The 23,263-nt window shown below is 46.4% G+C and overlaps 1 protein-coding gene across 1 annotated transcript; it reads left to right on the forward strand.

Annotated features, from left to right (window-relative positions):
• The first annotated feature begins 5,443 nt into the window (after nucleotides 1–5,443).
• On the forward strand, nucleotides 5,444–17,253 carry LOC146173974 (uncharacterized). Its single transcript, XM_084583670.1, has 4 exons — nucleotides 5,444–5,567; nucleotides 6,800–6,976; nucleotides 12,877–13,071; nucleotides 17,159–17,253. The coding sequence occupies exons 1-4, from the start codon at nucleotides 5,480–5,482 to the stop codon at nucleotides 17,191–17,193; spliced, it is 495 nt and encodes a 164-aa protein (XP_084439796.1). The 5' UTR covers nucleotides 5,444–5,479; the 3' UTR covers nucleotides 17,194–17,253.
• Nucleotides 17,254–23,263: the final 6,010 nt, after the last annotated feature.

A 23,263-nucleotide genomic window follows, 5' to 3' on the forward strand; every position in this document is an offset into this window, starting at 1 on the left:
GCCGTTCTCTCAGCCCCACCCTCTCCGCCACAGCGCCAGGGGAAGGAGGCCAAGAGGGGAAAGATGAGGGCTTCCCGAGAGAAAGAGAGGGTGTTCGCCGCGTCGTGCGGGCGAGGGAAATGTTGAATTCCCACACCCTTCCTCCCTTAATCATGACCCCCACCTGGGCGCCGTTTTTCCCTTTGAAGCTGCACGGCTGATCCCTCAGCAGGTCCATGCCGCAGGACAGGCGGCAAAAGCAGGGATGGCCGCCCCCGCGTCGGGCTGGCTCCGCGTGCAGGCCGCACAAATCCCCGCCGCTGCCGTCACGGGGACGAAGTCCGCTGGCCCGCCATCCGGTCGCGGGCCGCCGGCACGCCCGCAGTGCGCTGATCGCCTACGACCGTGCCGACTCCCCGCAGGTCGTCAATCAGGGAAGCAGGATCCGTGCAAAAATTCTTGGAGCAGCTCGCATTCGAGCTCGACCGAATAACGAACGGGAGGGCGAGGAGATACCAGTGCACTCTGACCTCTCCCGCCGCAGTCTGGGCTTTCCCGGACCCGAGTACGTCTGTTCAGCCCTGGCTGGAGAAGATGAACGAGCCCTGCCTTCTGCCCTGGTTGACAATCCCAGGGCGTCGACGCTGCTTCAAGCAAGCGGTGCACCTCGATTCCAGCTTTCGAACTTCGCGCCTTCACCCTGGCAGCAGCGACTAAGATCCCAGATGCAGAGCCTGCCTCTCCGGGGCACAACCTAGTGTCCAGCGGCAGGGAACTGCCGAGAAGCCAGACCAACGGCACTAAAGGACGTGGAAGCGAAGCGCGCCTGCACCCCCGGGCGGACGCCTCGATTGAGGTAGGAGGGGTGTGGGAAGGAACATATCGCCACTACTTCCCCTCCTGGCTACGACGCGGCGGCGAGGGTGAGGTGTGGCATCTCCTCTCTACATCACGTGACAGCCTCCTTCCTCCTTTCTCCTTCGACTGCTGTGGCAGGGGAAGAGCGCGATGTGTTGGCTGGGTGTGGTTTTCGAGGAGAGGGAGTTCGTGTGTGGTGTGTGTGTGGTGGTGTGCAACCTCTGACAGAGCGGACCGGACGGGCCAGCAGTGCGGACGCGTCCGGAAAGGAGAGACTGGAACCAGGTGAACTGAATTGGTTGATCGCGCGTGCGCGACTGAGGAAAACCATTAAACCGGTTTACCCTTTGGTCCTCGGTGTTCGTGTTGTTCTTGGGGGCCACCACTGTGGTCTGAGCTAGCGGAGCGCTGTTTGCTCTGAGAGCGGAGCAGCAGCTCCGTAGAGAATCCCACAATATATATGTTCACATACCAATCAACGACAAAAATCAGAAGAATATCTGGATCACGTGAAGAGTTTTCCATGTTAACTGCCTTGTAAACCGTCTTGGCAAGGCAAGCAAAAACAACCCAAAACACTATTCGACATCAAAGTTAGTCTGCTGCAATAAAAATTAGGTAGACGCTAGCGCACTCAAAGCAATACTATTGCAGTGTAGCACTTCCCAACTTCCTAAACAATAGCCCACAAAGATTGTAAAAAGAAACACGCAGTGCCCAGCCGGCAACAACCTAGCACAAGAAGTGAAAGCTCCAATTGCCAATACCTACAACAGCGAAGGACACACCAATAACAACTTTATGTCAATGAGCCTTCGAGAAAGACAGTGGCACCACCTCTTCCTCTTCAAATACTTCGCCCCTCTGTGCGTGATCTATCAAAAATAACTGATTCAGGAATCCTTGTTATTTTGCTTCAAATTGACCCCTCGAAAATGTAACGACCCTGACTAAATTCAAAATAGAATATATTCATATTAGCGCAGCAAATACCTTTGGCTGATTTTCGCAAAGTGACTGCCGAATGGAAGACTACCGCAAGAATTAATAAAAAAAGACTGAAATGAAACTCATTCGCAAGACAAGAAGTAAAATAAATATTGCTTCTTTCAGGCCCATATCATCGAATCGCACTTCAAACAAAATTTAAGAGCAGATGAATTATATATGCATACCCAACTTCAAAGAACGTGAAAGTATATTATCTCCTCATTCATGCGGTCTCAGAACTGGCTTACAGACAATCACTTAATTGACAAAAGTAGTTGAGCTGAGCTGAGTTGAGTTGTGTTGTATGCTACAGGTGGGATTCCTTGCTTATTCTACCGGCAATTGCTCCACTGTAGCATCACTTATGTGTTAGTTACTGACCTTACCCTTTGCAATAACGAACCTTTTCAAATTGACGTTATTTTCGTTCATTTATGTAAAGGTTTTGATTTCGTGAGTTATTGCAAATTAACTGCAAAATTAGAGGATGTTATCGTAAAGGGAGCCGTTTCTTACCGGATAACAACTTTTTAAACATGTTTACAGTTCTCTAAGTCCAAAGTTGTCGTCTGATCTCATCCCTGTCCCGTCTGGAGTTCGACAAGCTCAGTTCTCCGGCAATTAACGTTGTTGATATATATCAAATAACTAGAGTATAACATAAGGTGCAAAACTGAACTCTTCGCGTATCATAGTTTAAATTACGAAGAAATTAATATCGAGAACGAGCATCTCAATCTTTCAGAATTCTTTAACATGATAACTGATTGGCACCCTGTCACATGTAAGAGGCCAAACACTGAGGTTTTTGCAAAAGCAAAGAAGACGACGGCAAAAAGGATTTCGTAGACCAACGAACGATTAAGAAGATGAAGAAGTAGTCGGTGACATGGCAAGCGCTGATTGGTGAACAGAAGATGATGAAGGCGACGATAAGGCGGACGTGTATCAACGGGGAGATTTTAAAAAGGCGCGATATGGAGAGGCAAGCGGATGGAAGCCAGAGAAGCGGAGGCTCCGGGAGGTGAGGGACGCCTTGGCTGGGAGTGAGCAACGCCGTCTGCTGTACCGGTGTCCTCATGTTCTACGGCACTGTACCGCAGACTCCCTGCTGTTCTCAAACTGCTTCCGGAGATTGAGCGACTACTCAGCCACTTGCTACGTCCATGGGGCACCTCCCAAACTCGTACCATCGTCCACCTGCATCGCAACAGGAGGTTCACCTCAACGCCGCCACGAACTCCAACGTTGCTTCTGCCCACGCTTCAACGGGAGGTCATCCGTTGCGGCCAAGACCAGCTTCTTGCAAGCCGAACGCCACCTCGACGCCGACACCATTGCCTGGACCCACGAAACTCGACGCCCGCTTCGAACTGTAAGCTTGAAACTAGAGCGCTATCTCTTAGTGTGAAGCATCGCGCCTATCATTAGTCTTTGTAGGTTGTGTTAGTTTTTTGTTAATTTTGTTGTCGTGTAAGCGTCTGTTTGTGTGTGTATTTGAATGTGCGTCCGTGTGGGTATGGCTGGCGTTTAATTCATGCTTTCAGCCTGAGCGTTCTCCGGAGATCCGTGACACACCCGCTCGAAAATGTCCATTAATGCCACTATGTCAGTAGCAATGAAGATTACAAGAAAAAAGCAAATATCTCACTTCACCCAAAATGTTAATGGTACGCCCTTTTACAAAATACTGAGGAATTACCGTGACATCAAGCTCTAATCAGGGAGCACACATACATAATATTCATTTTCTCCGTAAGACACCTAAGGACCGCTGCAATGAATATTAGTCTTTTTTCCTATAACCCATTTGTGAGGCGAAGTATAAAAATGCGCAAACGCTTAACGTTTTTTACAACAACTTATACAACCAAGCTTGAAGGTTCACACTAAATACCGACTTACTGACTCACCGTCCCTTCTCTCAGCTTGTCCAGATAACACGGGATCAACTGGCGGAAAACAAACTCGACTAAAATCTGATTTTGCGAGTTCAGCCCCGTCAGTAAAAATTGATCACCCACTATATGTCATATTTGCGGTCTGGAATAATACGGCCCCAACACTATCATGCGCTAGCAGAGTATTCGCTTATTTACCAACATATTCTGATACTCTTGCTTTCCTCTGGCTATAAGAAAATAGAATATACTGAACGCTTCAATAAAACACAAATTCAATATTGCGGCTCGTATAGCGCCTAGAATTAATAGTACAGTACCAATACCGACTGTTACTTTTCTCGATTTTCTTCTCAATTCTTTTTTACACTGCATTGACAATTCGTGGGAATAATATGTGATCTCCATATATTCATCCACACTATTGTCAGTTTCTGTTTTCTTTTTCGTAGTTGTGATCATGCTGTTCGCTTTATTCAGAATTTTGTGTGTTTTTGTCAGCATTTTTGGACTGATATGCATGTTGTTTAGTTGTGTGCCATAAACAAGTTATGGCTAGACGCTCCGAGCTAGGTGGCCAGAAAGGAGTTTGCGTTTATTCAGTAGCCGCGCATTTATACAGTAAAGTGGGAGAGGGTTTGTTATCTCGCCGCACGTTTCATCTGCGATACAGACATCGGCGGCGTCATTAGCGCCGGGCTAGATACAGTACACATGTACATGAAATGTCTGTCTATCCCTTCTTCTAAGCTCTCGGTTGAGAGCGTCAGTACTATTAAATAAAAAAATTTATGTCGTGACGCGTCTTTTGACCAACTGATGTTTCTACTTACGTCATATACAATTATCCGGTACTTCAGCTCCTCTGCTTAGACGGAAGTCCACACAGACGGAAGTGGGATTAGTATTGGTACTCTGCTTGTACAACGTTCGGAAACTGGCGAGCATGCAACCGCGTATGCTAACCGTTCCATCCGCAAACCTCAGCCTAACTATATAGTTATAGAGCAGGATTACCTGGTTGTAGTTTGCGCCGTGCAGCGATTTCGGTGTTACCTCTATGGACGCCATTTTACTGTTGTGAAGGACTATCATGCCCTGTGTGGGCTTTTGAGCCTGTGGGACTCATCTGGTCATCTGGCACGCTGGGCTTTTTGTCTGCAGGAATACGACTTTACACACTGTCCTTTCGCGCCTTCGCGTTCCTACGACGAAATATGAGTTTGCCGACTTCGATCAGCCCAATCCTTGCAACTTTAGTTGCCAGAAGATTGCTAAACATGTTTACAGAAGGAAATGCGGTTTCTGTTTCGGCCAGTGTTTCATATTTGCCTCGAGCTTCGGTTTTATTTATTGTTGTTTACCTCTCTTGCTACCATTTCAGCAAAGCACATTTTGAAGACGAAACCCCAAAGCGCTCGTACACTTCCTATAGTCGCTGCGGCCTACAAAGGGATAACTTACGCAAGGCTGACAGCGTCCAGCTGCACGTCTGACCGTGTTTTGTGCTTAGGACGAGCACGCTCTATACAATGGAACTTCTAAGAAAAGGAATGCGTCCTACTCGAAAATGTTGGCTACTTCTAAACACAGCTGCTAGGAGAAACAACATAATAGACAATGCTTCATTGGAAAAAGTTTTCCAAAGCACATGATGCTGAAGCGTTTTTATGCGCATGCTAAAAACACGCGGATGATATCTTAGCAAAACCGCTAGACGATTCTCTTGATCGGTATATTACTACTCCCAAATGGTTGCGATATTAGGGGCATGGGGCGCTGCGCATACAGTGCAGCTGCTAGCTATTGTTCAATTTTTTTCATCTGTTTGTGCTGCGGGTAAGTGAGACAATCTGATTTTACGGATGCTTGCTTTCAGAGCTAGAACAGGCATGAATATTCATATATCTTAAAAAAGAAAACAAAATAGAAGAGTTTTTGCGTAACGAAGTGAGAAGCGTTGATTACTGAATACATGGAGCTGAAATTGCCTGTCGGTTAATTGTACAAGGTAGCGTGCGCTATATTATTTGTTTTGGGTGAGGTACAATACCCCTAAGGTTTGATTCATGATGCTGTGCAATGATTCATGCTTTGCATTCGATTCAAGCTTTGAACGCCGTAGTAACGCTGCACTTCTTGACTATAATACTGATGCCAAGTATGTCATCTGAGTGGCGGATTTTTATTTTATTGTCACTGCTAGGAGACAGATAATTTATAGACGTTTGGCGTACCATCGATTTTGTGCCATAAAACATCATATAATTAAATTGATAGGTGCATGCAAATTCTATAAAATTTCGCATTTAGAAATTTTGCACCAGTTTTCAGGTGTAGGGTGCAAGAGTATACATAGTACAAGACTGCTAGCTCTAAAGCTTTTTTATCGCCTCTTAAGATTTTCTGTCAGGAGATCTAGCAATCATTATGACGGCTGTGATAAAAAACACAACATATATACTTTGACAGTGGGTAGTAATACCTAGGAGGATGTTCGCTCATTAACTATTTTCAGAACGTCAGGTAGAACTTGCTTAACATCCGCCGCATTTACGCATCGATTAATCCGTCCTGTCAAAGCCCATCGCCAGAGTCAGATGACTGCAAAGTCCGCTGAATATTTATCTTTGATTTCGCGGAACTGTTGATTTCGTCATGAAAAACACAGCCAAACACTTTGCAATGCCTCAGCAGTGAAGGTGTCCTAAATACCTACATGAAAAGACGCGGCCGCCGACTTAAAATAGGTTGTTATCTATATTCTTAAGAACGAAAAAATTTAAGAATTATTACTGCCGTCTGTTATCTAAAATATTCATAATCGTAAAAAATGAACTTTGCAAAAATTACTGAAATGAAATAATTGTCATGTTGTCATATGCGCCATTCTCGAGCAAGCCTCTAAAAGGTGCAGCATCTCGAATCCATCGGTCGTGTCCTCGCTAAGTTGAAGCGCAATCAATGAGCCCCTCACAAATTTTTCGGTTTGCTAACTACGCCAGAACTGCTAATTATTTTTGTCGCATTTTACAAGCATTGGCTTGATTGCCTAAATTAACTCCCAACAGGTGCACAGAAGAGAAACCGCAGATGTCTCGAGCCTCCAGATATGGAAAACTGCACTATAGCTTTGTGGAAGTGGAGCTTTATTGCGAAACACAATGAATGTGAAGCAAACTTCGTCTGCACTGACCATCCAAATGGATTTCAGACTAAACAAGATTGCACAAAAATATGCCCACCGAGTAAGTGTCTTTTTTACAAAAATTCATTGCGATTGAAATGTTTAATTTCTTAAACAGAGTGTTGTGTAGAAAAGTAATCGAATTTACTTTTATGCCTGTTAGGTATGCGCTGTTCATTACACAGTTACGGAGCACGCTACACAGAGTAAGGGAGAATCTTCGCTTTCTGTCATCAACCGCATGGATATTATAAATCTGCTTCTCGCAGGACACACCACATAAAAGTCAGCACGTCATGACAGGAAATTCTCGGGCACAAATCTGGTTACAACTTGTTGAAACCACTTAGACATTTTACCTCCCGCCCTTAGCCCTTTTGCGTTAAATCACTGGCGGCCAATATAACATCAGTACAAGAGGCCATATCACAGGTTAAACATTACACTGATTTTCGCTAGGTCATTTTCTTTTTCGTAATCATGGTTCCCTTAAACCAAGCAATAAGATCAGCTCCGTTGATTCCCGTTACGCTGGTCATAGCCTACAGTATATTCCACGCGCGCGGCCATCGATCGGCCGCCTCCATTCAATATGCTTACGTAGACGTCCTGGCTGCGAGCGCTGTTTCGCAAGAAGAATAAAAACTATGTTTTCGTTCGATGACGTGGATTTCCGCAAAGGAGCGCTCGAATCGCATGACATATTGCTTCATATAAGTGCTTCGTTCTGCGTGGAAATCTGCGCTTGCAAGTCCTGAGATGCGATGAGCGCGCCTCATTACGGAGGAGCTCTACACTCATTAAATAATCGCCGTGAAAAAAACATCTCTTTCGACGTGAAGCGGCGTAATAACCTTGACGTTCCACACACCCACTCAGACTACGTAACACTAAATGGGAGGTGCAATCGAACTGTACCGCGAGGCGTACTAAGTTAGTCTTACTTGCTACGCACGGCCCGTCTACAAGGAGCAGCGCTGGAGTACTGGACAGGCCTTTTCATAAGGGGCCGCTTGACACAAGAGCTTAATTTCAGTGCATATATAATATTTCAGTGTTCTGAATGAGTCAGTTTATGAAGGAGATAGAACCATATATCTGTGCGCTCCGATGTCCGTCTTGAGAAGCACCGCAGATCGATATCGTCTATTGGCAAGGTGCGTAGCCGCGACTGTAGCAGATTACAAAACAGCACTTCCCGGTAAGGGCATAATTTGTTTTTTTCTTGCCTGAACCAAGTATGAAAATATTTGTTAATGTTGTTAAAGGTACTAATCTGCATAAGCAGTAGGAACGAATTAAGAATTCAGTCCTGCACATCGCCTAATACGTCTGTCTTCTGAAGTGCTGCTCATATACTCTGCGAATTTTGTTGAAGACCTGAACTTACTAGTCTAGTCTTTCATTTAAGCCACGAGGCAGCCTACTATATGGTTAGGCCTGCAATGCCGTCGCAATCATGCTATAGAGGAGGCTAGGCTTGTTCCTGCTATTAATGTGTAGGAAATGTATGGCTGAGAATATGTGTAAAAGTTCATGGTTTCGTTCAAGGATACGACTTCTCATGATATGGCTGCTTTACACCCATGGAGAATTTCTAGAATGCCGAGAGTTCGGAGAAGAACTTTTGGTACAGCCGCCGGGGTGGCGCAGTGGTTAGGGGGCTCGACTACTGTTCCCAAGGACGCGGGATCGAATCCCGGCCTCGGCGGCCGCTTTTCGATGGAGGCGAAAAGCAAGGCGCCCGTGTGCTGTGCGATGTCAGTGCACGTTAAAGAACCCCAGGTGGTCGAAATTTCCGGAGTCCTCCACTACGGCGTCTCTCATAGCCTGAGTCGCTTTGGGACGTTAAATCCCAAAACCAAACCAACTTTTGGTATGAAGCAGCTAGACAGACGAAGTTGAGGCAGGATGCCGATATACGAACTTTAAAGCGGAAGCAAAGCACCGTGACTGTGCTGAGGAAGCAGGCTGAAACGTGAGCAAGCTGCTAATTACATTATTTCACTGCTGAAGCTCATTTGTTTCATAATGCCAAAGATGCCGAGGTGAAATATCAACATCGTTGTTATTAGGCAAGACGCGATTGTGATCACAGTAGAAAGAATTGAGGCATAGAGTGCGAACGATACCGCATCTATTCATAAGGCAAAGTTAAGCGCCCGCCTAATTTTTGTTTCGTGTGGTTAAAGAATGGCTTATTTCAACATACCGCTAAAGGTTCGGAATCTGACAGTAAACAGGTGCTCCTGGGGAGGTGAACATGTGCAACAAAACTGTCTATTTTGAGTTATCACGATCAGTGAAGAAGCAAATCATGAGTGTGGACAGCAAGCAGATAACGTGGTATTTGCATTTCGGTTAAGCTTCAGTGGTTATTTAAGCCATATGGTCGGTTTTGTAGGCGGGCTTCTGTTTTTTATTGAGGAAAAGCATACGCATAATAGAGGATTAATAACTTGTCCAAGAGAGCGGTTCTTGACGTGGGATATAAAAGTAACATCCTATATTATCCATGGCTGGTCACAGGCGCCGAGGGAAAAAGATCCCAACCCTTGAGTTCAAGGATACTGTAGCAGAAAGAAAAGCGCTCGCTCGGCATGTCCTCGCTACTGCCGGATAGCTACCCCTTGTGTCCGCCGCCAGTAGCACCTCGTATTTATGTGGCATTGCATTCCGCCGATACTGGCGTGATCTCTACAGGCAAGCGGCATTCTGCCTGCTAATTTAGGTCACCTGTCCGCAATAACAGTCTGCAATGTAAATATATTGTTACGATACGGCAAGGCGATGAAAACAGGAGAACACAAGACAGAGAGATGGTCGATGACAGTGAGATGATGTTTAATGAAAATGTTGCCGGACCTAGCGCGAGCGCTCCTGTCCGCGCCACTGCCCGCTTCTTCTTCCTTGATACGTCATCCGTAACAGGACCCGGGGCCACCGAGCGATCGTCCCGGTCGTGGACGAGGAAATGCACGATGTTGATGATTCCATGGCATAATGATGGGCGTGTCTAGATGCTTGAAAAAGAAGAGGAAGAAGGAAGAATACAATGGCTTGCGGCACGATGATTCGCGAGGAACCTTGACACTCTCGGGCCACACGTTGCCACGACTCGATGGCGGAGGCCAAGGCACGCACCGCATGGCATAGGCAGGGGAGAATGTCTTGAAGTGTAGCGGTGTCTTGGGTTGTAGGGTCCTTGGTCGGCACATCAGGTCAGTGGGATCACATTAGGTCATTCGGGTCTCTCCTTGTGTCTTGTGGTTATGTGTGGCGTCTCGGGTCAGTCTCTCCGTCGTGTCTTGTGGTCGGGGCGGGGGGGACGGGGCGGAGGAATGGCAAGGTCTTGCTGGGTCCGGCAGGCTGGGGAACAGCCATGCAGTGCCTCCTAACCTTTCGCCGATGGCGCAAGAAGTCGCAGGGCGCTGATGCTCCGGACCAGGATGGGGGTGGGGGGGGGGAGGGGGTGATGATGAAGTACCAGCACCTCCGACCAAATGTTACGATACGGCAAGCCGATGAAAACAGGAGAACACAGGGCAGAGAGATGGTCGATGACTGTGAGATGACGTTTAATGAAAATGTTGCCGGGCCTAGCGCGAGCGCTCCTGTCCGCGCCACTGCCCGCTTCTTCTTCCTTGATGTCGTCCGTAACAATATGATTGTTTCAGTTAGTAACCTTCTAAACTGAGGCATGACCAAGTCTTGTGGCGCTGATATGCTTGACGCGAAAGTAGACAGGTCGTATGTCACGCCACGGCAGCACGGCAAGATGCACCTTTTATTGTGCCTTCGGAAAGGACCAGCAGGATGCGTTTAGACGTGTGCTAGTATGGACACGGTTACTGTGGTACCGAAAGACGACTGGAGCGAGCTGCTCGTGAACCAGATGTAACTGCGAAAGTCCTGAGGGTACAATAAAGGAAAATGGAAATGAAGCTCTGTATCAAAACCTATTTCCGAGCGCAGAGTCGCGTAGTTTGCTCCAGCAGCAACGTAGATGGCTTCGAATGACCCCCCAGTGATAGACTGCGTCCTTAGGCAAACTACAGAACTGTATAGTAACTTTATGGTGCCAACAATACTGCAAGGTTGAACGATCGGCTGGTCACAAATGTATGGTGACGAGCAGCAACAACTAGCCCGTTACCTTCGACTGCAAATGAAGAATGGTACCTTAATCTACTACCTTCCTATTTTCTACATTTGCGTACGGCAAGAAGAGCCTACAATTACGCCCAGAAGGGGAGGAAGTATGCAATGTTTCTAGTGTAGGTTATGCACCTGCAATGATAAGGTATCGCTTTTCAGTGCCCTTGAATATATAATTCAGAGAACAGGACTATTACGTGACGTGGCTAAGTCCTCATAAGTGTCGTTCATAGATGCGAACAATATATTTGCACTAAAATATAGGGCTTATGCCAACCTACCCTGTGGTCAGAAAATCTTCCAGTGCTCGCGATGCTGCCTACGGCCGCACATTACGTTGTATTGAAGCTAACCTAATACACCTCGCAGCGCTGTCGGGGCAATTTTTTCACGAAGCGTTAGGTAGCCCAAGTGGATGGGTGTGAGGACTCGGCAGGAAGCGATGCGCGCGGCGAGTACACAGTCAGCTTCCCGCCACGATAATTGAATAATTCACGTGGTTCTGTGCAACGAATAGCGCGCATCAGATGTAATAATCGCAAGCGCGGATAAGTACGCAGAACGAAGCACTGCGCATAAGCATAATGTTGCAAAGGGAGGGTAAACCACAATTTCGACCGCAATAGTGGCTCTAAGGGGACCAATCTCGGTACCCATTCGGCTGGCATATATGTCACTGAACGAAAGCATAGAGTGTATATCTGCAGGCACGGCGGTCGTGCGCTCGAAGGAAACCTGCAGTGACGTCCCATCTTAGTATGGTGGTACAAATGTTTAGTGGTTTTGTTTGGTGTTCATAGGTGGCAATTGATAACATGGTCTACTACCATCTTGAACCCTAAGTTAGACAGATTCCTTCTCACTTAGCAAGACGGTACGATTGTACCGGTACGTTGCCTGTAGTGTCCTCTGGGCCAAATGCCCGTAGTGTATTTGGTATCCCCGCTGCACAAGTGTTGAGAGAATATTAATTATTGGAACTAAAAAGCGCAAGTACTTTTGACAAAGGACTGATGCTGAGGACTCAATTCTGTGTTTTAGTGCCTCAAGCGCCCCTTCAATGCTGATGAGTATGATATCCACGCGTGGCGTATGAATGTGACCTTGAGACGATGAAGCTGGGATGCATGCAACGAATAATGAACGAGTAACTTCCTTACTTGCACACAGCCCATATAAATGAAGAGTGACAACAGCTTTATAATGCTACAAAGCATATCCGCCATTTGTATGGCCGGAGAATAATGCTTGGCAGCTTCTTACACAAAGCCGTTTCTTTCTGGTCTTTTAAGTGTGCTTAGGGCAGAGATTCAAAAGTTATAGTTAGTACCATTTGACTGTGCTAAACTTATCTTTCGCACATAAGAAGCGTTATCTTCTCCCTGTCATTAAACATAATGTTGTTGCCCTGTTTCTGCCCTTAATGTTCTGGTGATACGCGTCATTCTTACTTTGCATAGGTACATCTACCCGTATACAGGTTAACTATATTATGTGATTTGTGGCGAGTTGGGCTACAAACTGCGTGAGATTGCAGGAAAGGCAAATATAAAAGAACTAAAAGCCCAGACACATTTCCTGTTGACCCATCACCCCTCGTGCATATTGCGTAGTGTAATGCAACGTTCTCAGTTAATATTTAAGCTATGTTGACGGGGGACACAAAATGGAGGCCATACCTTACACACAAAGTTAGTATAAAACCTGCCGCCTTTTATTTTCTGAGGCTTTTGGAGCTTGTTTACGCGCGGTACTATTATAGGCATAAAATATTTAGGAGAGTGTGCTCTATTCTTCATGCAGCATCCGGACAGAAGCCAAAACCTCGAAAGAAAGACTGCAAGTACTGGGTTCTTTATGGCAATGATTGCTACAAGTATAAGTTCACAACATATTATAACCGCCGAGGAGAACTGAGCTTCGGCATGCTCTACACTGGCTGCGGGAAGTGGCGGAAACATGTATACTTTTATGATATCAAGGAAAGAAAATGCCACGGTAAGATATTTTCAAGGATACGTGTTTTTGTCCACGTGTTTATTTGAAGTACCCGGAAACATTTCTTGCTAACTTGTTCGAAGCAAGGAACACTTGAAAGCAGTTAGCTGTTTCAGGCTTCTTCCTCTGATATAGGCACTTGAGATTAGGTGCCGTCTTATAAAGTCATATTAGAACATGTTTTGACTTCTTTCACTTCCCTGTGATGTCAAAACTCTCGAAACGTCAAATGCGACGCATAGTTCTACGCTGACCAGAACCTTTAACTCTACAGATTAAATACACAACTAAGAAAAAAGGAGGGTAGTTTGGGTGCCACTGTTGCTTCTATGTGATAGGCGTTCTATCATTTAAATTAGATATAAAAGCAGGCAACGGCTGGCCGGATAATTTAGGGCTGGATAGCCACATCTTGCGTTGCGCTGAATTGTCTGGTGAGTAAACTACAAGTTAATGTTCACACCAGGGCCCAATCTGATGGCATTTGTATTTGCGCTTCTCGTTCAATACGCCCATAACTGCATGCAGTATTGTACACCGATGATTTCCGATCTGTTAGGAATAGTTAAATTGCGTTTGCGGCTGAGACATTTTCTCAACGCAAAGTAAATCAAAACATACACTGAAAGCGAGAAGTGACCAAGGGGACGGTAACTGCACAGTGTGAGTGTTGCTATACCCGAACATCAAAGGTTACCTCCCAGCTATGCTCAGGGCTGGTTTTACGGCTATTTATATTTAAAGAAAAAACATCGCATAATGCGAATTAAAGAGGAACACAACCCCATAGAATGTTAGTTTGGGCGAACTGTGAAACAAATAGTACAGCACAAGAAAGATATGGTCGATTTGAATAGTTACTCAAGTACGAAGTAAGTGGGTAGCACTGCTTATCCCCGTTATTCCTGTCATGCATTACCACACACATCTGCGATTTACACTCTCTCCAATATCTTCCCTCAGCTCACGCAAGAGGTGACCAGCAGTCGCAAAGACAAACAGCGCCGACGGTTGCTCTTCCAAAACACCCAACACACAAACCTAAGGCACAAACATTCCGATCGCTGCCCTTGGTCAGTTGCACACGGGCGGCAGTTTCCAAAGGGGCGTATGCCCAGGAGTCTTCCCGAGAAGATACCGACAGCAGCCTGCCTCTGCCGCACATTCCCCCAGACGGTGTTTCGCCGCGATTTGTGGCCTCAGCGCTCTTTCCCCTCAAACCGAGAGCCAGAGCAGATAGCTCCGAACTCACAAACTCTGCGCTTAAGCTAAGTGCTCTGGTCTGCCTCCTTCGTGGTAAGGTCGAGGTGCGACTTTTCCGATAATCGGAACGGACAGAACCGACGGCATCGCCAGTTTCCATGTGTTGCTATACCACTTCCGCATGCGCGACCGTCATAAATAAACTCACGTCAAGCTGCAACTTGACTTTGGCCGCCTGTTTGAAATCTCCCCCGTGAAAGTGGACCCGCGGTGAACAGTTCGTTTCTGGGAGAAGCCCGCAAACCTAACTGTCGATTTATGGGCGTTTGGCTTTCCGGTTCTGCCTTCGTAACCGTTGTACTTCAGTACGTCGAGCACGGGGAACCTGCATCGCAGTGCCGGATGGCCCGGCTTGGTTGGTTGGGGGTCTTTGGGTTATTCTCGAGGGGGGGGGGATACCGGACACGGGTTATGCCGGCCTTAATTCGCGGCGGCACTCTTGGTGTCCGGGGGGAAGGGGAGATGGGATGTTGGGAGGGGAGGGGCGGGGGTCATCGTCGTGGAGTCGCTCTCGTCGTAGTCCTTGTCATTGGCTCCGTCGCCAGCGCTGTGGCTAGCAGGTCAGCAGGCCCGGTGGTGGGCTACAGTCGTGCAGCCAGGCCGGACTCCTCCAGGAATGCCAGCAGGAGCCGGAGGGCTGCCAGGGGGCTCCTGGCTGGGAAGAGCAGGTGGTCCTCGGTGGCAGCAAGAAGTCCGAGGGCCTGGTAGCCTGCCTCCATCTTGCGACGGTGGTGGGCGTGTGCCGCGCACACACAGAGGAGGTGCCCCAGCGTTCCTGCATCACCGCAGGAGGGGCATGCTGGGGAGGGGGCCCGGCCACGGACATACCGCTCCGTGGGCGTCCAAGAACCTCCGGTGCGGAGGCGTAGGAGGAGAGCTCGCTCCCTGCGGGCGAGCTTGTCGGACAGGCGGTGGAATGTCCTCCCCTCGGTGATCCGCCGATCGGGGTGCAGGGCCCTCACGGCCTTCTTGAGGGGGAGCCTGGAAAAGTCAAAGGCAGATACATGATTAGTCATACTTACCTGGTCGGAGTGGGCCGCTTTAGCAAGTGCGTCGGCCTCATCGTTGCCCTGGATGCCCGCATGGCCCGGGATCCAGTGCAGTGAGATGACGAAGCCGGCATCCTCCAGGGCCTGGAGGCGCGCTCGTAGGTGGCAAGCCAATAGCTGGAAGCAGGACGGCTTGCGCAGGAGCTGCAGTGCCGGCCTCGAGTCGCACAGGATGGTGTAGAAGCCTGGGGGTGACCAGTCTCCAGGAAGTCCGCTGCCAGGTGGAGGCCTGCCAGCTCGGCTGCAGTAGAGCTACCTGGAAAGGAGAGCCTGCAAGAGCTGGACACCCCCACCTGTGGGGCCGTCATAGCCGCTGCAGCCTGGCCCGTGGAAGGCAGGACCGAGCCGTCGGTGAAGAGGAGGGTGCTCCCTTTGCACTCTTCAATCAGGGCTGCGGCAGCCTGGCCCAGGGCAGCAACTGGGGAGCTGCACTTGCTGACCCCCTCCAGGTCAAGGGTGACCTGTAAAGGAGGACGTGTTGGTGAAGGAGGGAGGATGGAATACCCTGGGGCATCTCCGATGAAGTCCTTGTATACAGCCGTCAGTTGTCCCATCAGTGAATGGGGGGCGCTGCACAGCCGTGCCAGGAGGGAAGCTCGGCTTCATTCATTGCGACGCGAAGCAAACGCACACATGCTTGTGCAACGCTACCCAGCGATGGCCGCCATATCACCAACTGACACGCCCCTCTCTCACTGTCTTACTCCATGCGGTCGCTCCGCCCCTGAGTGTTAAGTCGCGTGATGCGGGCGTCGCAACTTCCCTTTCCTCCTCTTCAAGTTCAGGGAGAGATGGATGGACAGAGAGAGAGAGAGAGAGAGCGGCTTCTACAACAGCTCTGGGGCCACTCCACCTTCTCAATGCTGAGCCGCGAGACGCGAGCGTAACCACATTCTCTTTCTCAACTTCAAGTTCACGTAGAGAGAGAGAGTGAACGGCTTCGGACAGACATCGGTGAAATCCATGATTGCGGCTAGTAGTGCTACGCACTAAAACTCCATACGAAATGGAGTGAATCATATTCCGGAGTTCAATTATGTAGCATCATCATCGTCCTCAGCCGGGCTATACCCACTGCAGGGTTGAGACCCCTCCCATATTTCTCCAACTCGGTCCTATGCTAGCTGCACCCACTAGACCCCTGGAAACGTCCAAGTCTGTCCGCCCACCTAAATTTCTGCCGCCTTCTGCTATGCTTTCATTCCCTTGGAATACAATTTTTTACCTTAAGTAACAATCGGTAATCATTCCATCGCACTGCATGTTCTGCCCATCTCCATTTTGTTTCTTGATTTCCACTACAATATTATTAATTCAGCTCATTTCACTGACCCACTCATGAGTCTTGCGAGAAACGTGAATGTGCGAAGTTTGATTTCAGATTGTTTCTATTCTAGATGTCCATGGATATTAGATTCGTTCAAATGTTTATGTATTTAAACAGAACAATGTCCGCATTTGTGAATGAAATAAAGTTGAGGAAAAAAATAGCAGCTGAAAAACCATTTAAGGAGCAACTATATAGAATCTTAATTACAAAGAAGTTTACCCGACGTACTCTCTAAGTTAAAAAAAAGCTGGTCATACGTGTTTTTATTCTATTGAGCACGTATTGCACTAATAAAACAGTATCAGAGTGAAACTGATCCTGGCCCCTCACTGGTTGTACAATCTCTTAGAATGTAGGACAAATTTATAAATAAGGCGTTTAGATTTACGAGTGTTCTCATTGCTTGAACTCAGTATAACAGTGAATGTTCTTTTTTTCTTTGCAGAAGTAACCAAAAAGAAAAATCCTAAACAAGAATAACTGAAGCCTTGTTAAGTGTTGTTTTTATTTCGAGCAATGCAAACATGAATTGTGTAGCGGCACATTCCTCAGCATTTAGAGAAGTATATGTTTGAAATGGATGTTGACGAAATTTTTTTACACCAGTTGTGATTACGTTTGGATAAATAAATATACATATAAACAAAATCCCTTGCCTTGAGTACTAAGTTTACTAATTCTTCTTGCTCGTCCATTTCTCCGAGATTCTAACAAATTGCGTGCGCTTTCATTTTTATCGCAATGGTCTAAGGATGCTGCTGCAGCCGAACGCACAGTGTCAGTTTTAGTTCCAACCCAACTGGCCGATCTTCGTCCCAGAGAGCTTGTATTTGTTTGACAACACAATATTGCAATGAGTAGAAATTCGTGGGGAATACGTATACTCGACTCCTCTGTTTCCTGGTCTGTGCGTTCAACTCTCAGCTGTTTGCAATTCCCGCGTGTTTGAACCTTGCGGCAAAAAACGACGAGTTAGAGTCGCTATTGATTGCAATGAAATACTATAGCATGTGTTTGCTACAATTTAAGTGCAAAACGTGAGGCGAAAATTTACAAAAAGTGGCCAGAGAACGCCTTTTTTATCGCAGTTTTTCTTTGTCGCAGCTCTGGCTGTGTACGAGAGTTTTACGTAGTGACCGCTCAGATTAGAAGGGTAGTTGTATAATACGTTGCAACCGATCGCGATTTTACTAGCATTTCCTCGCCATTTTAGGAATTGTTACCCTGTGTTAGCGGTAATTTGTGCTGCATTTGCAGTACGGAAATTGTTTTTGATGCCTAATAAACGAGATCTCTAATTCTCATTTTGATTAGGAGCCTATATTTAAATCATTTACTTCAAATCTGCTCCTCAAAAGACAAGAGTTAAGGGAAAGCCTTCGTGCGCGGGTATTATAGGGAGTATCAGCTTGGAAAATTGCAAACGTTAAGGACGTGCGCTTAGCAATGCAAGAAGCAGCCGGAAGTGCGGAATTCAAAATTAATTATCAGTATCTTGACTTCCAGAGGGGCCATTAAAAAGCAATGTTCTATACTTTGGCACAGATCATATGCTCAGAGCAGCATTGGTATTGCCTAATAGAAGATTATTAAATGTTTTCCCGCTGGAAGCATGTAAAAATAAGGATGTTCACCAGCCTTTGAACATAGTCTTACAGAGTACATATCTTTTTCAAATGAGCACTTTTCAGCATCTGAACGGGGATACAGCTTTTGCATTGCTTGCACCTATGCACATTACAACAAGCTGCGTGAAGCAATGAAGGTTTCCTTTTCTCTCTCTCAGTCCACTACTTAAATTGCAGGGTACCCAGTCACCAGATCCATTAACGAGCAGTATGTACTTGTTTTCGCTTTGCCGTCTAGCGTGTTACCTTAGGGAAACAGGTAGTCATTTTGTGCTTTATTTTTCACAAATGTTGAGCACAGAATTGTAGAGCAGTTATTTGTTTTTTGATCATTACAGTCATTGAAATTACGAGTAAACCAAGCCCCACTCTGCAAGGAATACTTCATTAATGCATATGTAAAAACCCTTTTACATGGTTACTTTTTGAAAAGACATCAATCAATTAGCTAACCTGCAGCGCAACTGCAACTTTCGGATCGCGACCATATACACCTCACGCTGCACTAAAAAGGCAAAATTTCTTCCGTCCGACAATGTTCAAACGCGGGTTAACATGTTTCTGGGTACAGAGTGGGATCGTCGTGAACAAATTTCGGGTCATACAAACAGCTCAAAATGGCATTGTCCCTTAAGCCTTCGAAAATAAAATGCAGGCCGCTCACCTCAAACCGACATCAGGTCGCTTACACTCTATGCGACAATCAAACTCTCACTGCCTTCGACTAGCTGCCGGCGTCGTGCGCTACGTAGTAAGGCGAAGAGGACCTCTCAAGCCAATCCCACCAACAAGAGGACCGTACCAAAAGATTTGGACGGACCTACTTGGATCTGTCCTCACATCGATGTCCATTACAAGTGGATAAAAAAAAACTATCTTAACGCCTCACCCGAGAAACTGATGGGCTTTCTAGATTTTTACAGGAGCAGAATTGAAGACACTATTCTTAGAATGTATCCTCATTTAACGGGGCGCGACCGAGGTATGCCTGCCGCACAGAGGCACACTGTCCACGGCAAAGCTGATGCAAGCTTTTCTGCTCTAAAGCTTCAAAAGTCTCAGGAGGGCAATTGCATTCCACCCTCAAATATATGGCTGACGTAATATTTAAAACACGATCGCAATGCTAGACTTTGTGAGGCAATGGCGAACCAAAAAATTCGAATTCATTCTTCACTCTGTAGTATTCGCACAAAAGCTCCAATGAAACAAAGCTTGTTTTAGGAAATTCGAGAGCGTGCTTGATACAATAGCTCCGAGGTGTAGAATCTGACAAAGATAATGTTAGACACATCACTGTCGTGCCGGCTGGGGCACTGTGAATGCTACCACCGCGTCCAAATTGGCTTGCATCCAGCCATAGATATACTTAATATCAGTTGGCTCGGTTGGTCTCGCGAGTCCTGTCATCAACCCGCAGTGATATCGTAAATCCAGTCCTCGACATCTATCTCGAAGAAGTATATAATAACTCAAGTAATGCTGCCATCGTGAACTTTATAAAAATTGTAGAATCCCTGAGGTCTGCATTAGCGCCATGTAGTGGCGTGATTTAGTATTACCGGAGGTCCTTCCCATTGGAGAGGGTTGGACAAAAACTTCTTAGCAACATGAGATTAAGGATACTCGAAATGCATTACAAGCCGCACGAAATGGCTCAGAAGCAGGTTAACTGGGCTCTACACCTTTCCGTAATACTGTACTTGACGGATTTCCCTCTTAGTGTACGCAGTTTTATAAAGTGCTTACCTGAAGGACATTTTGACTTTACTTGTGGTTCCCGCTGATCCTTTGTTTCATTTCGCGCTGCACCTTAGAGGTCAGTACTGTGGCCAGCGTTATATAATATTGCATTCTTCTCTTTTGCATGAACCTTCATGATTCCCCTGACGTCAAGTTTATACTTCTGCATCCTCAAGTGTTTATCAAAGGTTGTAGCGAAGAGTAGAAATTCGTTGGCTACCAAAGAAAAGCTTGCCGATCGAGGCCTGCCAGCTTACTGTCAATGGACCATTTATACGTTGCCGATAAGAAGCGATAATGTCATGGCCGTGGGCGTAAACCAGTTTTCAGGAGGGGGGGGGGGGGTGGAGGCGCTTCGTTATGTTCGTCAGGTTTAGTGGAGTGTTTGCTAATTCAACATTGCCTCAATATGAATAGAATAAAACCGTACATTTAAATAAAAAAACAGCTGCCGACGTGTTACTGCATGTGCTGGGCAACGCTGGGTTTATTTCAAAATAAGGTGCGTGGTCTTTGTTTGGAAGGTCGTTATATACACCCATGACTTAGCCTATATATATTATCGTGCCTTTTTCAGTTGTCGGTATTTAAAGTCAAATTTTGCATTGAGTATTTCGGTTTGGCAGCGTTATGACAGTGAGCGGTGCCTGTTTCGATATCAATTCATAGTTCGAAAAGCAGCTTTATACCCCCCTCAGTGTTGGTTTGAGGAATAACGGTTCCCTAATAAATACAGGTTGCAGCAAACTTGGGCAATGAATAACGGTTGCTGGTTCATCCGTGACATCAAGGCAAAAGTAGTCCCGGAAGTAATTTTATCCGTTGAAAGTATGGTGAGCTTTGGACAAAAATTGATGATCGCCTGATTCAACTGATTGAACATAAAGTGGTCCCTGCCCAGCATAACGTTAAAGGAACACAGCTATAGACTACGAAGCAGATAGGTGCTTTCATTCACGTTATTATCGGCGTGCATTTGCGTGCCCTTCTAAGTCGTCTTTATTTTCCTGAGCTGAACGATGAATGGAACTTTGACCACCGAGAGGTAGTACGTTTTTGTGTCCACGGAAGCAATAATCATGCTACCTTCTATAGTCCTTTTATGGCCGCTGCTCGTGCCCTTGTGTTGTGTAAGCCTTTGAGTCCGGTTGAAGGCGACGACACGTGCTGCGATCCTGGCTGGGGTTTGAATTTGACATCTAGATATCAGGTCTCGTTTTCGTCACTGAACCTAAGGGCGTTGGTGCGATATGCTGGTATACTGGTTAGTATTTTTTTTTTTGTCTTGAATAAGACGGCCAGGTGGTATACCTATTGCAAGGCATCATAAAGCACATCAACGATTTGGACCTCGATGCCATTGCAGTCCGGTAGCAACGAGTACAATTCACTTCAGAAAATTTTGATCTGCTGCTGAACTCCACACTCACAGAGCTACCCTCCAGATTAAACTCATTATTGAGGATCTCAGTGAAGAAAGAGGCATGCATCCTGCAGAATTACAATATAGAGTGAAACTGTGCAAGGCCTACTAAGGACACTGCGCTCATTATGTGTCTTGCCTACGTAGCTGGATTACCGCTTTCTAAAGGCATGAAAGGCTAATGTTAACGAATTTGGAGTCTTAATTAACGCTGACAAAATTGAAAAATTACTGACAGCAGCGGATTATTTTCCGGTATAAGCTAAGTTGGACGGGGCTCAGGACAATATGTCGGATTATATAAAAATGAGTCCCGATTTTGTATCTTGGACGGAGGATTTTAGGAATATGTTAAGCCAATCATTCGCTTGCAAACAACAGTCACTGAGCAATGCCGGTCTCCTGTCATATATTACAAGATATTCCATTTATTTATCTACGATTTTGTGAAAAGAATATATCCCTGCTGTAAAATTCAAAACATGCCCCTAAAGAGCAAACCCTTGGAGGAAACATTCGTCAGATTAGGACGTTAACACGTGAAAGTATGGTTGCCTCCAGTTCGCGGTTTCTCTTGTGCATCATCATGTGCACACATGCACTTCGAAGTCCCTCTAGGCAATAATTATTTATTTTGTGTATGTATAATCTCACACATACGGTTCTAAGTATGTATTCATAGCAGACAGTTGTAAACGTCATGTAAGAAGCAACCGGTATGAACTTACCGTGGTGATTTAGAAAGTAATGCATGGAATCTGGATTCAAAGGACCACGAGTGTTTGACTTGGCGTAAACGATCAACTACTTTTGGGGGGGTTTGGGAGATCAGCCTATTTTGCCACGTTTTCTGATCTCATGACGTCACACATGCAGCTGACCAGTTCCCTCCATGCCACCTTTTTCAACTCTCTCGTTTTAAAGAGATGTTCCCGCTTTTTCGATCACAGCTTTACCAAAATGTACTGCGCTTAGATTACCTATAAAACCTGGACTTCAAACCTAGCGTTAAAGCTAACAAAACTACAATTTTGAAGCGAAAGCATCACTAAGCCACGTTGGGCCAAGACCACCGTGGCCTAGCAATCGAGATTGAAGAAAACCTTTAGCCGTTCTGGAGCTGCGCTGGCTTGACTCTGTGACTAGCCACGTCACTCACCGACGTGATCGGCGTGCGCGCTCTCTCCGCCGTCCCAGCTGAAGCCGTCGCACAGGTCTTCTCCGGTCATCAGACCGCATGACTTTTCGCGCGTTTGGCCGAGGTCTGAAGAGCAGTGCACTACAAACCTAGGCAGGGCCGCTTCGCCAAGTTCAGTGCCCCAGGTCGTGCTACTTGGAAGAAGACGAGTGCAGCGGCTATTGCCAGTGGCATCAACTCGATGATAATGATGGAATATCCAAAGGGACCCTGCGAATGGCGCGGCAAAATAATAAAGTACAAGAAATAATATTACTCCAAAGAACTAGACCGTAAATATGATATTCACACAGCAGGAATGAATGCAGTTTTTGTTTCTTGCAAAGAAAAAACGTGTCGTATTTCTAATAATGTTTTAACTGTTTTAGCGGCCTCTCTCGGTCATTTAGTATCCGCTGCGTACCTGCACGGAGTTCAGATATTGCTCAGACCGAAGCTTTCTTACCCGAGGGGTTGGTGCATCATCGGCCTCAGCTCAACGTTCAACATTTCGTACTGGTTTCTGCAAGCGTCGGCGTGCAAAGTGGGTTATCTCTGTTAAACAGACAGTATTTCCTT

This window comes from Amblyomma maculatum, chromosome 11 (genome assembly GCF_055883805.1).
Source record: "Amblyomma maculatum isolate TAMU_Amacu chromosome 11, ASM5588380v1, whole genome shotgun sequence".
Lineage (NCBI taxonomy): Eukaryota > Metazoa > Arthropoda > Arachnida > Ixodida > Ixodidae > Amblyomma > Amblyomma maculatum.